The 17230-nt window shown below is 59.2% G+C and overlaps 1 protein-coding gene and 1 long non-coding RNA gene across 2 annotated transcripts; one reads left to right on the forward strand and one right to left on the reverse strand.

Moving 5' to 3' along the window:
• Positions 1-3158: 3158 nt before the first annotated feature.
• Positions 3159-12438, reverse strand: TRIM38 (tripartite motif containing 38). Its single transcript, XM_028503472.2, has 7 exons — positions 12109-12438; positions 10215-10786; positions 7988-8083; positions 5312-5542; positions 4432-4454; positions 4231-4343; positions 3159-3981 (listed from the first exon to the last, which is right to left on the reverse strand). The coding sequence occupies exons 2-7, from the start codon at positions 10626-10628 to the stop codon at positions 3458-3460; spliced, it is 1401 nt and encodes a 466-aa protein (XP_028359273.1). The 5' UTR covers positions 10629-10786; positions 12109-12438; the 3' UTR covers positions 3159-3457.
• LOC118498219 lies at positions 6910-9314 on the forward strand. The gene is made up of 3 exons (XR_004900747.1): positions 6910-7492; positions 7785-7788; positions 9303-9314. It is a non-coding gene; the product is annotated as an uncharacterized LOC118498219 (long non-coding RNA).
• Positions 12439-17230: the final 4792 nt, after the last annotated feature.

A 17230-nucleotide genomic window follows, 5' to 3' on the forward strand; every position in this document is an offset into this window, starting at 1 on the left:
GTTTCTCAGTTCATCATACCAGGCATAGCCACCGCAGGGTTTATGCTCATGACATTCAAGAACCCGAGAAAACAGGGAACAGCTGCGGAGGGAGAACACGACGATGGGACATCAATGGCAGGAAAAAAGAGGGGACAACACGATATTGTGAAGAATAAACTTATTTAAAGGTGACTTGTGAACAGTGAAGTTTACGAAGAGATTCCACACAATGAAGACACACAACCACGTGACTGGGTGAGTCCCAAGGCCATAGGCAGGGACAGCGCCTAGACACACGGGAGAGCACGTTGACATTCAAACCTGAAACACTGCGCCCAGCCAGAGCGTCTGTCCTGGGTGCGGGTCCCACACCCTCTACACGCCGCCAAATACACAAGTTCTCAGTCCCTGATAGAAGGCTTAGGAATTAAACGTCTTAAAATAGTGACTCCACCAACAGGTATTTACTACACAACCACTATGAACTGTCAACAGAAGGTCATCAGCTCGAATTCAACACCAACGGTAGCCCCCAGTTTGCAGTGCAGGGGAGCCTTTATTCCGTGAAAAACACTGTGAAAACGCATGGCTGTGAGACAGAACGACACAGAGCAGCTAGGAGAGCCCGATAGGGGCCGGTCCCCCCTTCCGCCCGCAGTGTCAGGGCCCAGCTCTGCTCCCAGGGACACTTCCAGTTAAACCTGCGGCCTGGAAGGAGGAGCCTCCCGTGAATACCCAGAGCGCACTCCCACTGAGACCAAGCCGAAGCTGGCTTCTATAAAGAAGAGGGCGCCTACCAACCGCTCCTGATTGGTCTATTTCTACGCAAATGAGGACTGCAAATCCTCGCAGTGTGATTGGTAGGACCGGAGAGGTTTGATTGGCCAGTAAAGATGCAAATGTCCCGGCACAGAGCTCCTGAGACCCTGTAGTACCCGGAGTGATAAAAGCGCGGGGAGCATGTTCTGCTCCAGTGCCTGGTCTTTGCCCAAAGCTCCTGGCGCGGAGCCTCTACATCCCTTGCGATTCCCCGGGTGACAGGAGTGTCTTTCTTTCTAACGAGGCCACTCTGGGCTCTTGGATAGGGGCCGGTCACCAGAAAGACTAACATGATTAGAAGTTTGGGACGCTCAACCCCACCCCCACCCGCCGGGGAGGCTGGAGGAACTGCAGATTAAGTTAATGCCTGATCATGCCCACGTGATGAAGCCGCCATTAAAATCCCGAAAATGCAAGACTGAGAGAGCTTCTGTGTTTGCAAACAAAACCACGTGCCAGGAGGCTGGGGTGTCCCGACGCCACGGCAACAGACGCTCCCTGCTGGGGACCCTTCTGGATCTCGACATGTGTATCTTTTCCGCTGATTATTCATCTACATCCTTTATCACGTCCTTTACTGTATAGCAAGCCAGGAAACAACATATTTCTCTGAGATTTGTGAGCTGTTCTGGCAAATGATTGAACCCAAAGAGGGGGTCATGGGAACCCCCAATGTACAGCCATCAGAATCACAGGTGACGAGGACCCGCGCTGGGGACCAGGGTCTGCGGTGGGCGGGGCTGAGGCCTTAGCCTGGGAGATGTGCTCTGACTGCAGTGGGTGTCGGAGCGGAGCCGAGCCGTAGGACGCCCGGCGTGGAGCGGGGAAGAGAGACCTACGCCTGTGCTGTCAGAGGCGACGCAGTCTTGAGAGCCTGGTTGCAGTGGGAGCACAAGGGACAGGCAGACATTTTCCTGACACGTGCATTGCACGCACACGGAAAGCCTCAAAGAGTAACCCCAAGTGGTGGTTGGAACCTGAGCTCCTACAGCATCTGAACAAAAGAGCAATGGATTTAGAGCAAAAGAGCAGTAGAGAGACGTGACAAGACAGAGGAAAACGGTCTCCTAGGCAGCAGGTTGTGGGGGGACAAGGACAGGGACAGTCATGCAAGAGAAGGACACGCTGCCTGTCCCCTCCCCCGGTGCTGCCTCTGGGCTGATAGTTGTCTGGCATCTCTGGCGATTAACTTTTGTGCTTCCTGGTACAGAGGACAGGAGGCCACCTTTGCAAACTCGTGTCCTGCTTTTAGGCAAACGGAGGAAGGGGCGAGCTTTCACTGTATCTGCCTTTCCTCTGTTGCCTTCTGCTCAAGATAATTCCTACGCCTAAGTGGCCCTTCATGTTCAAGGTGTGCCCGGCCTCGATCAGCCCGCCGGGAGTGCTGACAGGCTGGGGAGGGGGCAGTCGGGCCTCTTCTGTGTCCTCTGGATGCAGGTGCAGGCCCAGCCAGGCCTCCGACACCCAGAAACGGCTCGTTCGCCCCGTTCTCTGAGAGAGGACGTCAGAGGGCATCCGCACACATCAACACGCCTGCCATAAAGTACCGTAACGCTTAGCCATTCTGTGACGTGTTTTGGGTGACTTCGCTCAGGTCCCATCACCGGTCATCTTGAGGACGATAATTCAGGGCGTGGATCGTGCTTTTCGAACGAAACCTGTGCAGAGCTGAGCCCTGTTTGTTCATGCATGAATCACAATAAAGACCACGAGCAACCACACCAGCGATAACCATTTACTGAGATGCACAAACACTTCACAACAGCGGGCACAAGCACATCCTGGAAACACGCACTTTGTTTGCAGGAGGCAGCCCCATCACAGCCCACTTCCCTCCAGCCCCCTGCGGGCCAGACCCCCTCCGCTCTCACACCGTGCTTGGGGACAGTCTGGGCAGAACGCAGGAGTCTTACGGCCTCTGCACCCACCTTGTCCCCCAAGACCCTGTGCCCAGGGGCCGTGGCTGAGATTAGTGACTGAGTCGGCGGCTACCGAATTCACCGCTGTTTCAGTTTTCCGGCTCTTCCGTGCAGCGAGCGGAGCACCCGCAGCCACTGCTCATCCCCACTCGAGTCCAAACCGCATCAAACACACCGGGGGGCCCTGACAGGTGGCCCAGCCAGCTGCGGTGTCGTCCCGTGAATGGAAAGTGAAGCCCATAGACTGCAGGTTCAAACCCCAGTCAGGGCACACGCCTGAGTTGCCGGTTCAGTCCGTGGTTGGGGTGCGTACAAGAGGCAACCGATTGACGTTTCTCTCTCCCATGGATGATTCTCTCCCTTTCTCCCTCCCTCCCATCCCCTCTAAAAAAAAAAAAAAAAGAAAAGAAAAGAAATCAAAGAGCATGTCCTCAGATGAGAAAAGGAAAAAAAAAAAAACAGGAGCACTTGGACCTCCTGACCTCCGCGCCTCCCACAGACTGCGGAAACCAAAGCTCAGAGTCTACCGACGGGGCTGCGGAGGTCAGGCTCAGACTGGCCGTCAGTGGGGCTCTCGTTCTCTGAGGCCCTTCATGCGAGGCAGACTGGTGAGGACCCACAAGAGCCGGGCCCCGCGCTGGGGACCCGGGCACAGCAGGGAAGCACACAGGCCAGAGCACTCCCTCCCGGCCTCACAGTCTCTCCAGCAGGTGCAGCCCAGGACGCTGCTCCCGTCCTCACGCGTCCAGCGGAGGCAGGAACAAGGGGGAGTAGGGGTAGACCTGGAAGTAGGGCCGCAGCGCGTCCGAGAAGGAGGCCTTGGGGAAGGTGAAGATGCGGGAGCCCGAGGTCACGCTGTAGAAGGAGACGACTCCGGCCTCGCAGTCCAGGAGCACCCCGACCACCAGGGGTTGCTCCCCCAGGCGCAGGGGCGTGCGGGGCCAGGTCAGCGCCACGTAGCCGTCCTTGGCGCACAGCCGGAGAGCCCAGAAGCCGGCCTGGGGCTCCTGCTTCAGGGCCGCGTCCCTCTGCACACTCTCCAGGCAGACGCCGACGTCCCACCCGGTCCCTTCTCCCACGTCCACCTCGAAGTAGTGCCGCCCCGAGGTGAAGCTCTCGCGGCCCAGGATGCAGGGCGCGGCGGTGAACCTCCTGGGAGACACGTCCAGACTGTCCTGGGGGCACCCCCGGGTCACCTGTCTCCGATCCTCAGATACAATCAGCTCCCGATGCCCCGTGTCTGGATCCAGAACCACGCTCACTGCCGGGTAGGGGGAAAAAACACGGTTTTTTGTTGCCCAGAACAGGGTTTACTTTCAACGAAACCAGCCTGTGCACGAGGGTGAGCCTTGTTGCGGACCAGCCATGCACGCTCAGACAGGCCCACCTACCAGCCCCGGTCCCGTGAGACACAAAGCGGAAGCCAGCACACCGGCCCCAGGGCGCGGTGGGGAGGACCGGAGTGAGCTGGTGCACTCGCCACACGTGATGCCACTGCAACTTCACGTACCTTGATGGCTCCTCAACAGCTTCTTCACGTCGAAGTAACGCTTCGAAACGTCGCACTCGGTCCGAACCTCCAAGGAGACGGTGTCCGGGGCCTCCAGCTGCACGGCCTGACTCCTGGGGCGAGCGGAGGCCCAGACTGAGCAGAGCGGCCCCTCTGCTCCGAGACCCCTGCTCCCTCCCTCTTCGCTCCCTCAACACTCACCTGCTCAGCGTGGCCTTCACGTCCTGCAGAGACACAAAGGCACGGGTGGGTGCGGGAACATCCACACTCATGGGGCTGGCTTCAATCCCCGCTCCCCCCCAGGAGTGGCCGCAGCCTCCGATGTGGGGGATGCCCCCACAACGACGATCCCCACCCTGACCCCCGGGGGGGCGAGCATGGGAGGACACTCCTCAAGCTCCGGGTCTGTTGCCTTCCTGCTGAGGTGTGTGGGGAGCTCCCCCAAGCTCCCATGGGCAAGACCTGCCTTCACTGACCTCGCCTCCCTGTCAGCGTGAGCCCTGTGCGTGACCATTTGTCCCTAGCGGTGGGGGCATGCACAGCACCCGGGACTGGGCACAGGGGTGATGGCCACAGACGTCCCACGGGGTGGAACAGCCACGTGACACCGTCAGCCTCACAGTGTGACCTCCACAGTGTGTCCTACTAGTGGGAACTGGGGTGAGCAGCTGCAGGTGCAGGAAGAGGGCTGTGCGCGAGCTCCGGACCACTCAGGCAAAGCTCAGCACGTACCCTGGCACCCCACCTGGTCCCCCGCCTGTCACCGGGACAAGCTTTTCAGGAGACCGTCCGACAGGGCTCTGTGCACGTGGTGCAGAGGCGGATGGCAGCGGAAGGCAGCCCGAGAGCCTGTTCGGCCAAGGAGCCCACCACATCCACCCGGCCGGGGGACAGCTTTCCGATTCACATCAAGGTGTCCTGCAGACCAGCGGAGGCCACCTGGCAGATATTACTCTGCACCTGAGAGAAGTGTCACTTTAAATTCCCCACACTAACGAGCCCCCTCTGGGCGAGGTGGGCGGCCCTCGCCCTCCCCGCCGGCTTGCCCTCCCCGCCGGCTTGCCCTCCCCACCGGCCCCACCTGCAGCAGCTTCTGCGCCGAGCCCTGGCACCGCTCCTCCAGCTCCAGGATGTGGCTCTCCAGCTGGTGTCTCTTCTGCCCCAGCTTGGCCTCGCTCTCCCTCAGCCTCTTCAGAGTCTGCTCCTTCTCTCGGTCCAGCTTCCACAGGTACCACTTCTCCTCCTCCTCCAGGAAGCTGTGCAGGTTCCTGAAGTCGAACTGGATCTTCTGTCTCTTAACACTGATCATCTCCTAGAGTCGAGAAAAGATGCTGAAAAGGTGGAAAGGACCTAACAGCCCCTCGTGGATGAATCGATTGATAAACAAGAGGTGGCCTAGAGATGGGACGGGCTGCCACTCAGCCTGGAAGAGGAACAGGTTCCGACACGGGCGAAGTCACGGACGGGCCTGGAGGGCATCATGGGAACTTAAACAAGACAGTTGCAGGCGGACAAACACTGTATGATTCCACTTACGGGAGGGACCTGGAACAGTCAAAAGTCGCAGAGACAGAAAGGATGGTAGTGGGCACCAGGGGCCGAGGGAAGGGGGCAACGGGGACAGCGTCTCAGCTCTGCGAGACGAACAGTCCTGGAGACGGGTGGGGGCGATGGCTTACAACCACGTAAAAGTACCTAACGCCACCGAACTGTGCACTTAATGACGGTTAAGATGGTGAATTTATGTTATTTCTATTTCTAATGCACATGCACACACAAAAGGAAGTTTGCTCAACCACCTCAACATGGTTTGCCCATGAGTCATGGAGCTGGACGAGGTGGCTGGTGGCCAGTGGCCAGCTCCCGTCATGCCTGGGAGGCATGGTCACAGACCTCAGTCCCCAGTTAATTTCCTCATCCTCCCGCCCAGATGCAGGCTGGGAGCGCTAAACAATTTAATCACAGAACTGTGGCCAAGGTCAACCATCAGTTACAACAGCGATTTTCAACCTTTTTCACCTCATGGCACGCGTAAGCTAATTACCAAAATCCAGCAGTACACCAAAAATATATATTTTTGCTGATGTGACAAAAATAGGTATAATTTTGATCAATTTACAAAATAATAATAATAACTGCCTACTCATTTTTGCTCTAAAGTGACTTTTCAAAAATTCAGGGACCTGCCCTGGCTGGGTAGCTCAGCTGGTTAGAGCCTCATCCCAAAACACCAAGGTTGTGGGTTCGATCCCCAGTCAGGGCACGTACAAAAACCAACCAATGAATGCATCAATAAGTGGAACGACAAATCAGTGCTTCTTTCTCTCTCTCCCCCTTCTGCTCTTGCTTTAAAATCAATAAAAAGTTTTAAAAAATCGGGTACCTGCACTTGCATATAATTACCTGCACTTGCATATAATTGGTTATGAATTAACCAATCAGATGCAACCTTATCATGTGACAGGACCAGAAAGATGCAGCTCTACTATGTGACCTACATACTTATGATTCGGGACAGGGCATTCGCACGGGACGGCTATTGTTGTGCTGGCTGTTGTCATTTTTTTTTTTTTACTCTAAAGGGAAAGAGGTCAGTGCCCCTGAGCAAATAGTCAGGTATTGCATGTTTTAAAGATTTTTTTCAGCACACTGGTTGAAGATCACTGACTCACAAACTAGTGTTTGTGAGGGACGTGAGCCGGTGAGTCCGAGTCTGAGGCAGTGTCATGAGGCGAAAGCTCGTCATGGACGTCACCCCAAGAGTGGACTCCACCCGGGCGCTGCGAGGCCTGATTCCCAGCAATGGGAGGCCCGACGGCAGGCTTCGCCGCAGTCAGCCGAGAAATATCCACCCACCAGCCTGGGATCCACTTAATCGTCCTTATGTGAAGACGGACCAAAACCAGATGGCACCCCTGGCGGACTCAGCTGTCGCTGGGGGAGATGAAGGACTGCAGTGCGCCCCAGTGGCTTCTCCACCCACACGCGGAGCGAGCCGGCGAGAGGGCCACTGATGGTGTCTCCACACACCCTGGACGGTCCAGGCCCTCCCCCCTGCCGGGATCCCAGACATGAGGGCAGGAAGAGCGAGCACCCCTGGGAGTCCCAGTCCACCACCTGCACACACAGAATCAGGGCGGAGGTCGGAAGGCACCCACGAAAAAGGCAACACGGCTCAGGTCCCACGGGACCTGACGTCTTACATAACCATGACCGCAAAGGGATGCCTCTCTGACCGCAGGGCTGGGCAGCCACGGACGCGGTCTAGACCCGTGGTCTGCGGTCTGTCGGGGGCGGGGCCCTTGTCGCCCAAGCGATCCTCCGCGCAGACCAGACCGATTTCCTCGATCAGACACGTGAGTCTCAGTGAGCAGGGTCAGCCTGACGTGACTCTGTCTTCTGGGAGCTGCACCCCGCACCGTGGGAAACGCGTCCAAGACCCCCAAGCCGGGAGGCCACTCGGAGGCGCTGAGAACCACCGCACACCCACGAGGGACAGCTCTCGGTAAACGGGAGCAGGGATTCCGCCTCTCCCGGCAGGTGTCCGACGCCAGGCCAGTTACTGCCGAAAGGCTGAAGGGGCAGGAGATGATTCCACAGATGTAGTCAGGTTAGGGCACAACGACACACACGGTTTCTTGTCGGGGTTCCCCGTTTGGTCTGGTTCAGAGAGACGGCCACTGTGCTTTGCCCAGTCACCCCCCACGCCTCGTGCTGGGCCGGGAAACAGCTGGAGGCGAAGGACTCGCAGGCTTACGTTCCACTCTGTTATCTGCTTCCCCCTGGACGCCTTCTGGTGCACGCACTCCTCTTCCAGCTGCCTCAGTTTGGTCATGGCTTTCTGCAGCTTTTCCTGGGGGGAAAACAGGGTGAATCAAGTTTATTCAATCCCGCAGCTCTCCATGCGGCACCGGGTGCGGGGTAGGAGCCCAGGCCTCCCAGACGACCAGAATGACGCTGCACCTGGAGGGAGCCCCGGCGCTGCCGGGGGGCACCCCTCGGGCTGCGTGGGCAGGGGCTCACTTATCCCCTCGACAGCCCTGAGCCATCAGTGGGACCTTTAACATCAACCTCTGTGCTGTAGAAACTGAGGACTCAGGAGAGGACACGCAACTTGCCCAGCTGCTGACACTGGTGACGGTCGAGCTGAGTGTCCAACTTCACCTGCTGACCTCGGTCCCGACCTCGGTCCACCACTACAGTCTTGCCCACAGAGCAAAATAACAATCATGCACAGGACCACCTGACCAGGTAACACGGGAAGCAAGCCCAGCAAGGCTGCACACCCAGCGCGCCCTGTGCGTTCCGCCGCGACTCAGGAAGGAACCGGCAAGAGCCCAGCAAAGCCCCAGCACCAGCAGGAGGGGGCGGGGCCCTGGTGGCTGCTAAAGAAGGGTGCCGTGAAGCCCATTTAAGACGATATAGTATCTGTATCAAGCCTTTCTGAGTTATTTTCATCACGTTCTCACGGAGAGCAGTTTGACGCCGAACCGAAGGGCCGGCCGTGGTCGGCACAGCAGAGCTGGGTGCTGGGCTCCCTGAGCTGGTGAGCCAAGGACTGTGCCGCCCTTGCTCCGAGCCAGCTGCTGAGCTTCACACATACTCACACCCTCAGAGCTGGTCACACACAGCTCCTGGGCATGCGGGCCGGGAGGGAGGGGCTGCTGTTCCCCCTGGTTACAGGTGGGGTACCAAGACCCAGGGCATTAAACAACTCCCTCAGCGTCACCCACCTAGGAAGTGGCAGAGCGGAGACCCCGAACGGGGCAGTGAGACTTCCGTGTCTCCTAACGGTCACCCTGTGCTGCTCCTGCTCCTGTGACTTGGTGGGAAAGGAATTCGGGGTGGGGGGGGGCGTCCAGGGTTCGGTCTGTCCCTGCTCCGCAGGCTTTCAGGAAGGCTGTCGAGTGCCACAGGGCAGTCAGGGTGCACGTGTCCTGAAGAGGGATCCAGAGCTTTCAACAGGACCACCCTTGCCTTGTGGGGGAGCGAACCAGGAGTCCCACCCTGGGGTCACTGTCCTTAAACCCTGGCAGGGCAGAGGGGGAGTAAACCACGTGGCCACACCTCAGCCCCCACAGCCAGGTCAGCCTCCTCCAGGTGCTTCTGGGGGAGAAACAGGAGCCGCGCTAACCTCTCCCGCGGCCGACCTCTCCCGCGGCCGACCTCTCCCGCGGCCGACCTCTCCCGCGGCCGACCTCTCCCGCGGCCGACCTCTCCCGCGGCCGACCTCTCCCGCGGCGTCATCCTCCACCACCAACCACTTCCGGCTCCTTCAACTGCCCTGCCTGAATCTTGCCCACAACCCGGCGCCCCACCCCCACCCTTACAGGGAACACCTGTCAGTACTGGGCGGAGGCTCTGCTCAGTGTCTGCCTGATCCCTCCGCGGCCAGTGGTCAGCACCCTGTGCCGGGCCTAGACTGAGCTGACACGGGCTCTGCGCCGTCACCTGCCTGTCACCCCACGCCCCGCCCCTGGCCGTGGGGCCGCCCCTGGTGCCCTCGCCCGGGGCTCCCTGTCTTCTCTCCACACTTGGACACGCGTTAGCTTCTGTGTCCCTTAGAACCACTTCCCCAGGTACCACCCACACCCCACGGCACCCAAACCTGGGGACGCCAGGTTTGTCTTCCCTGCTGGACTGAGAATGCCTGGAAGGTGGGGACTCTGTGCCCTGTGCTTTCAGACTCGCCCACGTGGCCCCGTACACTGCGGTGTCTCATCATACACACAAGCAAAGTGATAAATGGCCACCCGGCTTCCTAGCGCAGGGACACGATATCACAGCCACAGCGGATGCAGCGAGAATCCAATGCGCCACTGAGGGTCCGAAAGGGCAGCCGGGACTAGATTCTGGGAGGACCCACGCTAACCTGACCCAGTTTTCGGGAGGACGGCCCGAGGGAGGCCGCGCAGCAGGGTCGCCGCCTCGGGCTCCGGCTGCTCGGTGCAGGGTCTCGGAGCGAACAGCCGCCCCGCACCCACCTTGTAGCCGGGGCACACGTCCTCCACGAGCGCGGTGCTGTGCCCTTGGTGCCGCGGGGCCCGCTCGCAGCGCCAGCAGATGAGCTGGCCCTCGTCCTCGCAGAACAGCTGCAGCCGCTCGTTGTGCTCCTCGCAGCACACGTCGCAGTCCATCTCCCTGAGGGCTTCGATGAGGCCGCCCAGCTGCTTGTTGGGCCGCAGGCTGGCCCGCTGGAACGGCGCGCGGCACTGGGGGCAGGGGGAGACCTGGGGCAGGGCCGGCGGCGGGCGCGGCTGGTTGTCCAGGAAGCGCAGGATGCAGGCCTGGCAGTAGCTGTGTCCGCAGCTGATGCTCATGGGCTCCACCATCAGGTTCAGGCAGATGGAGCAGGTGGCCTCCTCCCTCATCTTCTTGCTGCTTGTGGCCGAGGCCATGGCTCTCCCCGCACGGCGCCGACACGAGGTCTGGGGTCAGGGACGCGGGGCCAAGAGTTCTCCACAGCGAAGGAAACGCTCCGCCCCGGCTCCCGAGGGGCGCCCCCGGCTGCCACTGGGGGCTGCCACTGGCCCCCACGGGTCTCGCAGTCTCCTCTCTACAGGGGAGAAATGGGTTGGAATTCAAAAGATGCAAAATATGTCACTGTGCTGGGGGGGGTGGTAGTGACGATCGCCGTGGTCACTGGAATCTATTAAGACAACATAGAATTTAAAGCTCAGTGTTTTACTCGCAGCGTGCTGGTAGCCACAGCTGGCGCCCCACAGCCCGGGTACAGAACATTCCACCCCGCGGAGTTCTGTAGGGCCCAGCGCGGAGGGAGCCAGAGATCCAGGCGGGAGGGGAGAGAGGAGCGCGGTGAGGCCCCACGAAGCTCTTCCCTGCTCTAAGGAACGTCAGGACGATTAGTTCCAGGACTGTTCCTTTGCAACATTAGATACTTGGGTGGTTAATGACGGACTCTCTAAGGCGGCCACGGGTGACTCTGCTGGAACCCCCCACCCTGCCTCTGCACTCCACTCCCACCCCACGGAGAACAAAGGCGCCGGGCCAACAGTCTCGGGGCAGGCCCAGCCCGGATGCCGTGCAGGTAATAAACGAGGCCCCAGGAGAACTAGTGTCTCCTCTGAGCCTCTCCCAGGCCTGCGCGGGAGAACTGGACCGGACCGGGCAGAGAGGGGCTGGTCCTGGAGGACGGGACAGGCTCCACACCCTCTGTCCTCCAGGCCGGCACTCGCCTCCCCGGAGAAGTTCAAGGCCACCGGGAGCCCAGGCGCAGGGAGGGCGGGGGAAGCACATGGGGAAGGCAGGACCCCTAAGGTCCACCAATGAGGGGCCGGCGGCTACGGGACAGCGGAGGAGGGGCCCTTGGCCCACAGCTGTGGCCGCCTGCGGGCCCTGCCCCGCTCCTGCGGGAGGGGAGGGAGGCGGGAAGCGCTCACAGAGCGCCCTTCCTTTGAACTGGCCATGGCGGCAACACGAGAAGGAACTCGCTGAAGTCACTGGCTACTTTCCTCCCCTACGCAGGGCCAGGCTCCGCGAGCCAGAGAATTTGTCCTGAGGACTCCTCTTCCTGGGCAGGTGGTTTTCCCCTGGGCCCCCCTAGTCCCCTCCCCCACCCCCCACGGCTGGGCCTCGGTGCCCCGGGAGAGGACCTGCCCCTGGGGAGGGGGCCTGTCCGGCCTCCACTCACCTCACCCCCTGGATCTTCCGGCGTGGGTTCAGCTTGGAGTTTGGAGAAAGCAAACGCAGCGCCGGGAAGGGCGACAAGGCGGGGCCTGGCACTTCCGAGAGCCAGTGGCCCCGTCCTCAGAAACATGCCCCTCCCTGCCGCCGGGCCCCCCACTCCCGGCCACACACCCCGACATCACGTCCCTCCCCGGAGACCCCGGCCACCCCGGCCTGGACCCTCTCCCCTACCTCGGCCACCACCGAGTCGCGCTTTCGCTGGAGTCCCGCCGCTGCGAGCGCCGCGCCGAGTCCCGGGCGGGCGGAGGTGAACTCAAAAGTGAAACTGCGGCGGGGGCGGGGCCCTGGGCGGTTTTGGGGGGAAACCAGGAAATCGCCCCGTGTCTTTCATACTCAGCCGGTGCTGCCAGGGAGGGGAGCGGCGGCGGCACAGGGGACAGACTAATGCGGCGGGGGCGAGCAGCTCCGGAGCCCCAGCGCGGAGCGTCTGAGGTCCGGGGCCGCACGGTTCCCAGCCTCCCAAGGAAGGCCTTTCTGCTTTGGCCGCCATTCCCCTTGGGACCCATCCGCCCGGAAGGCGGATGGGTTTTTTTTTTTTTCTTTTTTTGCTATTTTTAGGTCGCTTGTTCCTTCCCAGCTGCTCTGAAGGGGGTGGTGCGGGAGGCGGGGTCTGTGTTGCTCCCTGTGTCCTGTGGCCGGGCCTCATTTTCCCGCTCACGGTGTGTCCGCAGGGTTGGGGTACTGAGTAGCTGAATCACGAATCCCGACAGCAAACGCGCCACTCACGACTCCGCTGGCACCTGGGAGCCACGGGAACCCCCAGGGCCTGTGCGCCGTGGGGAAAACACCAAGGGGGCGACACTTAGCCTCCCAGTTTACAGGAAGAGCAGAAGGCCTGTCCCGCCCATTGTAGACTTACTCCTATTTCGGGAAAAAGGCAGATTACCACCTCAGCATAAGGCCTTGGCACGCGTGGAGCCGCAGGGGCATCACAACAAAGGTTTGCTTAGGCAATGCACGCGTGCAGGGTTCAAGGCTGCGGACACAGGCGGGAGTGCGGCCAGGGGTCAAGGCCCAGCCTGGGTCCCGCTGGCCCAGCCGCTCACGCTTCAGGCTACAGTGTGGACCAGGTCCCTCTCCTCCGCCCCCAACAGAGCGCCTGGTCAACCCTGCGCCCTTCAGGGGCCCATAGGTCTGCCTGTCTGCTGCCCGGGCTCCTGGTGCCCTGGTGTGTCCTGTGGTGACAGGTGCTGCACATGGTCCGGACACCCCCGAGGGCCCCCCACACCCTCCGAACACCCCCACAGGCCTCACACAGACAGGACACCCTGCTCTTGAGGCGGCCAGCACACGGAGGAGAAGGAATGAGCCCCAGAGTCCCTCGTCCAACGCACGCCTTGCCTCTGTCAGCTGCTTTCCGCTGTTGAGGCTTCCAGCCAGGTATTCTTGGGGAGGGATCCAGGAGTGCCCCTTATCCACGGCTTCCCTTCCCACTGTTCCAGCTACCTGGGGTCAATCCCAGCCCAGAAGTCTGAGACGGAAAATTCCAGAAATAAGCAGTTCATAAGCTTTACATTGCCTGTGGTGTGTGCGCAGACGGTGAAATCTCCAGCCGTGGGCTCCGTCTCACCCAGATGTGAGTCACCCGTGTCCGCGGCTCCACACTGCACACGCTCCCTGCCACGGTCACTTAGCGTCACCGGCATCGGACCCACTACCAGCAATTAAGCTGCTGGTGTTCCAGGGACCCTTACACTTTTAAGCTGTAGTCGCCATCCAGTAGTATTTTGTATTAGTTTCAGGTGTGCCGCGTAGTAGTTAGACTACCGCCTAACTCACAAAGCAAATTCTAGTGCCCATGTGGCCCCAGGCCTGTTACTGACTGTATTCCCCCGAGCTTTACTTCCCCGGGACTGTTTTGCAACTTCCAATCTGTATTTCTTAATCCCTTCACTGTTTCCACCCAATAAAAGAAAATGAAATCTCACCCTTTGCAACAACACTGCAGACCTAGGGCATATTCCACTTGGTGAAATACGCCCAGCAGAGACAGACAAGCACCACACGGTTTCACTTGGATGTGGGATCTAAAGCGCAAAACAAACAAGCAATTCTCATCGTCCCTAACAACGGCCCCAAAGTGCAAGAGCGGTGAGGCTGGCGGCTGGAGTGCGCCCGAGAGGAGCCAGAACGTGCTTCCTTGGGTGAAAAGGCGAAAGTTCTCTGTGTATTAAGGAAAGAAAAACATACCTGTGCTGAGGCTGCTAAGGTCTGCATAGGCTAAGAATGACTTTCCTATTCGTAAAATTATGAAGAAGGAAAAAGAAATCCACGCTGGTTTTGCCGTGGACCCCCAAACTGCACAAGTTCCGGCCACAGAGTGGGACAGGTGCTGGTTAGGAGGGAAAAGGTGTTCACTGGTGGGTAGGTGGGGGCACAGAAAACCCGCTCCACGGGCAGCAGCATGTCACCCCAGAAAGCAATGACCCCTCTAAGACTTCAGCGAGGGGCCCCCAAAACCAGCGACACCGAGCCCTTCACTGCCAGGGAGAGATGGTCACACAGACTGAGGACTAGGTTTGAGCTGAAAGTATACAGTTACTGGAGACGGCGAGAGAGAGAGAGCACACTGATGCAAGCATAACTTCTGTTACAGTGTGTTGTGATACTCGCTCTATTTTAATATGAGCCATTGTCATTCATCTCTCCCTGCGTGCGCCTCATTTACGAATTTAACTTTACTCTAGGTCTGTGTGCACAGAGAAAGCCTCGACTACACGGGGTTTGGTGCCACGGGTGGTTTCAGGCACCCACCGGGGGTCTCAGACCACATGCCCCGTGAGTACCGGGAGACTGCTGTGTTTTCTTTGTTCACTTCTGACGTTTTCATTTGCTCCTCTTTGCAACCCCTATGTCTTTGCTAGACATTCTGTCTTTTCGGTCATTTCCACGGTAGTTGCAAACGTTCGTTGGAGCATATTTAAAACAGCTGCTGTAAGTCTTGCAGGAAAATTCTCACACCTGTGTCATCTGCGTCCATTTCGGCCTCTGTCGATGGCCTTTGCCCTCTGAGACGTTGCCGCTTCCCCTTTCTCCACAGGCCCTGTTCTTTCGGCTTGTGCCCTGGTCGTTTGAGTGACAGTTCACGAGACCCGGGGTCCTATCTAAATACTGCTGAGAATATTGGTATTTTTCCCTTAGCAAACACTCCGCCCCATTACATCCCAGCTGTGGTGAGGTCTCGCCGGCTTCCTATGACCCGGCTCCGTTTCCAGGACATTCCAGGTTTCTCCCACATGTGTGCCGCCCGGCGGTCAGCCGGGGTGCTCGGGGTGGTGTGCCCGGAGCTCACGTATCAGTTCAGGGGCGTGCGGTGGAGGCCGGGTCCATGCAGCAGGCCCGGGGCTGGGCCACGGGCTCCTCGGGCTCATCAGCAGCCCGTGGGCCGCTCTCCCCAGCCCCTCCTCCCACAGCCTCCCCGCCTGGCACTGTCCATCTCTCGGGGCTCCTTCTTGAGAATCCCTTCGGCCAGAAGCTGGGCCAAAGCTGGGACTTCATTTGCTCTGCTGCCTCCTTCCCGGGACCACACAGAGAAAAAAAGAAATGGGCACTGACCACACGGCTTTGAGACCACAGCAGCCCCGACGTGTGATGAAGGGTCACCTCACGCAGAGCACTGGGTACAGGAGTGCCTGGAGCCGGGGCTGGCGGCGTCTTCCAGATCTGCCGTCGTGGCCCCGTGGTGGCCACGAGTGGGTGGGGTCCAGGCCGGGGGATACTGAGTGGATGAATGGATGAATGAATGAATAAATGACAACCCACTCCCAGCTCAATGTACGTGAAGTTCCCTCCCCCTCTGCCCACTGCGCGTTGGGATCTTCAGGAGCGGCGGTCTGCGTTACTTTGCCGATTCCCAAAAATCCTCAGCGGTCATCTCTGCAAATATTTCCCTCTGCTCTCCGGACCGGGCCATTGGAGGTAGGGACAGAATCCTCTGCCTACCATCCCTAAATCTTCACTGCATTCTCAGGTGCGTTTTTCTTTGTCTTCCTGTTCTGCATCCTGAGAAAATTCCTCAAAATTTTCTTCCACTGCCCTAAGACGGCCCTTCTTAAGTCTGTCACGCAGGTGAATTGGTCGTGGGGATAAAGTCTCTCAGTGGGTCCGGGGAGGGTCTGAGGTTTCACATTTCCAGGTGTGTGAGTTTGTGTGTCTGTCTACACATGCACACATAGATAGATGTGTGTACATATTTACACACACATATAATTCTATGTGAATGAGCTAAATGTGTTGGGTTTTTATTTATTTCTATAGGGTTTCTTTTAACCAACTTACTAGTTACCCAACCATTGCTAGAGAACAACAAAAAACATTTTTCTCCGTTCCTGACTAATGACCTCTACTATTGGGAAAAGTAATTGATTTTTTAAAAATGTTCATCACGTCTCTAGTCAGTTCCCCAAACTCCCTTCTCACTGCCCCCCTCCCTCCCCCGCCGTGCGGAACAACCCAGGTTCCCACACGCTACTCTGCTCTTTCAGGAAGGTGTCCCCCCCCACCCACCCCCCGCCACCACCAGCGAGGATGGGCCACAGCCCCGCCCCCAGGCTGCCTCCCTCTGACACCCGGGGCCACATCGAGCTGCTGGCTGTCACCGCTTTCCAGTCTCCTGTTTCGTCTCGCCCAGCGGACTCTGCACCCTGGGGAGCCCCAGGTCTGGTCAGAAACAGACTGCTGTTCCCAGAAGCCAGTGCCGTGTCTGGAACACAGTAACTGCTCAAAAAAAAAAAAAAAAAAGAGGGTGGAATTGAACTAGTCTGACTGGAAAGAGCCATGAACACCAGGCCAGAGAGGCCTGAATTTTTAAAGAATCTCCGACCTTCCCTGCTGCCATCCCCCTGGATATATCTGCGTTACAGACGTGTGGTCTTTAAGTACGCAGCTCACTGAGCTGTACAAATCGTGACGGGCTGAGGGGCTTGCACCAGCTGCAGACACGGTGGCTCTCGGCGGCGTGTGACTCCGGCATCGACCGTCTGTTCAGTCCGCTCGGGTGTGTTGAGCAGGCAAGGCCAGGTCCTGCGCCCAGTGCTGTGGGCACTGCGACCCTCCACCACAGAAGGCCCCGCGGGGCGTGTGCAGAGCCCACGCACAGGGCTGTGCTGTGCACACACAGTCTGCCCCCTGCAGAACCGGTTTGCTCCCGCCTGTGGCCCCGGCCCCGGCCCAGGATAGCCCTTTCCTTCTCACGCGGCCTCCTACCCAGGGAGCCACTCTCGCCTCCTTCGCCTACCAGGCCGCTCCCTCGTCACACTGAGCCTCGGCGGATACGAGGAAGTGCCACACCGTT

The sequence above is a fragment of the Phyllostomus discolor genome, chromosome 14, assembly GCF_004126475.2.
Source record: "Phyllostomus discolor isolate MPI-MPIP mPhyDis1 chromosome 14, mPhyDis1.pri.v3, whole genome shotgun sequence".
NCBI classification, from domain to species: domain Eukaryota; kingdom Metazoa; phylum Chordata; class Mammalia; order Chiroptera; family Phyllostomidae; genus Phyllostomus; species Phyllostomus discolor.

What these genes read in the sequence shown, in the direction of transcription:
- TRIM38 (XM_028503472.2), bottom strand. Translation starts at nt 10,628, where the DNA reads ATGGCCTCGGCCACAAGCAGCAAGAAGATGAGGGAGGAGGCCACCTGC. An exon ending in ACGTGTGCCCCGGCTACAAG is followed by an intron (nt 8,084 to 10,214) that starts GTGGGTGCGGGG and finishes TTTTCCCCCCAG; the next exon opens with GAAAAGCTGCAGAAAGCCAT. An exon ending in CGGCGCAGAAGCTGCTGCAG is followed by an intron (nt 4,455 to 5,311) that starts GTGGGGCCGGTG and finishes GTGTCTCTGCAG; the next exon opens with GACGTGAAGGCCACGCTGAG.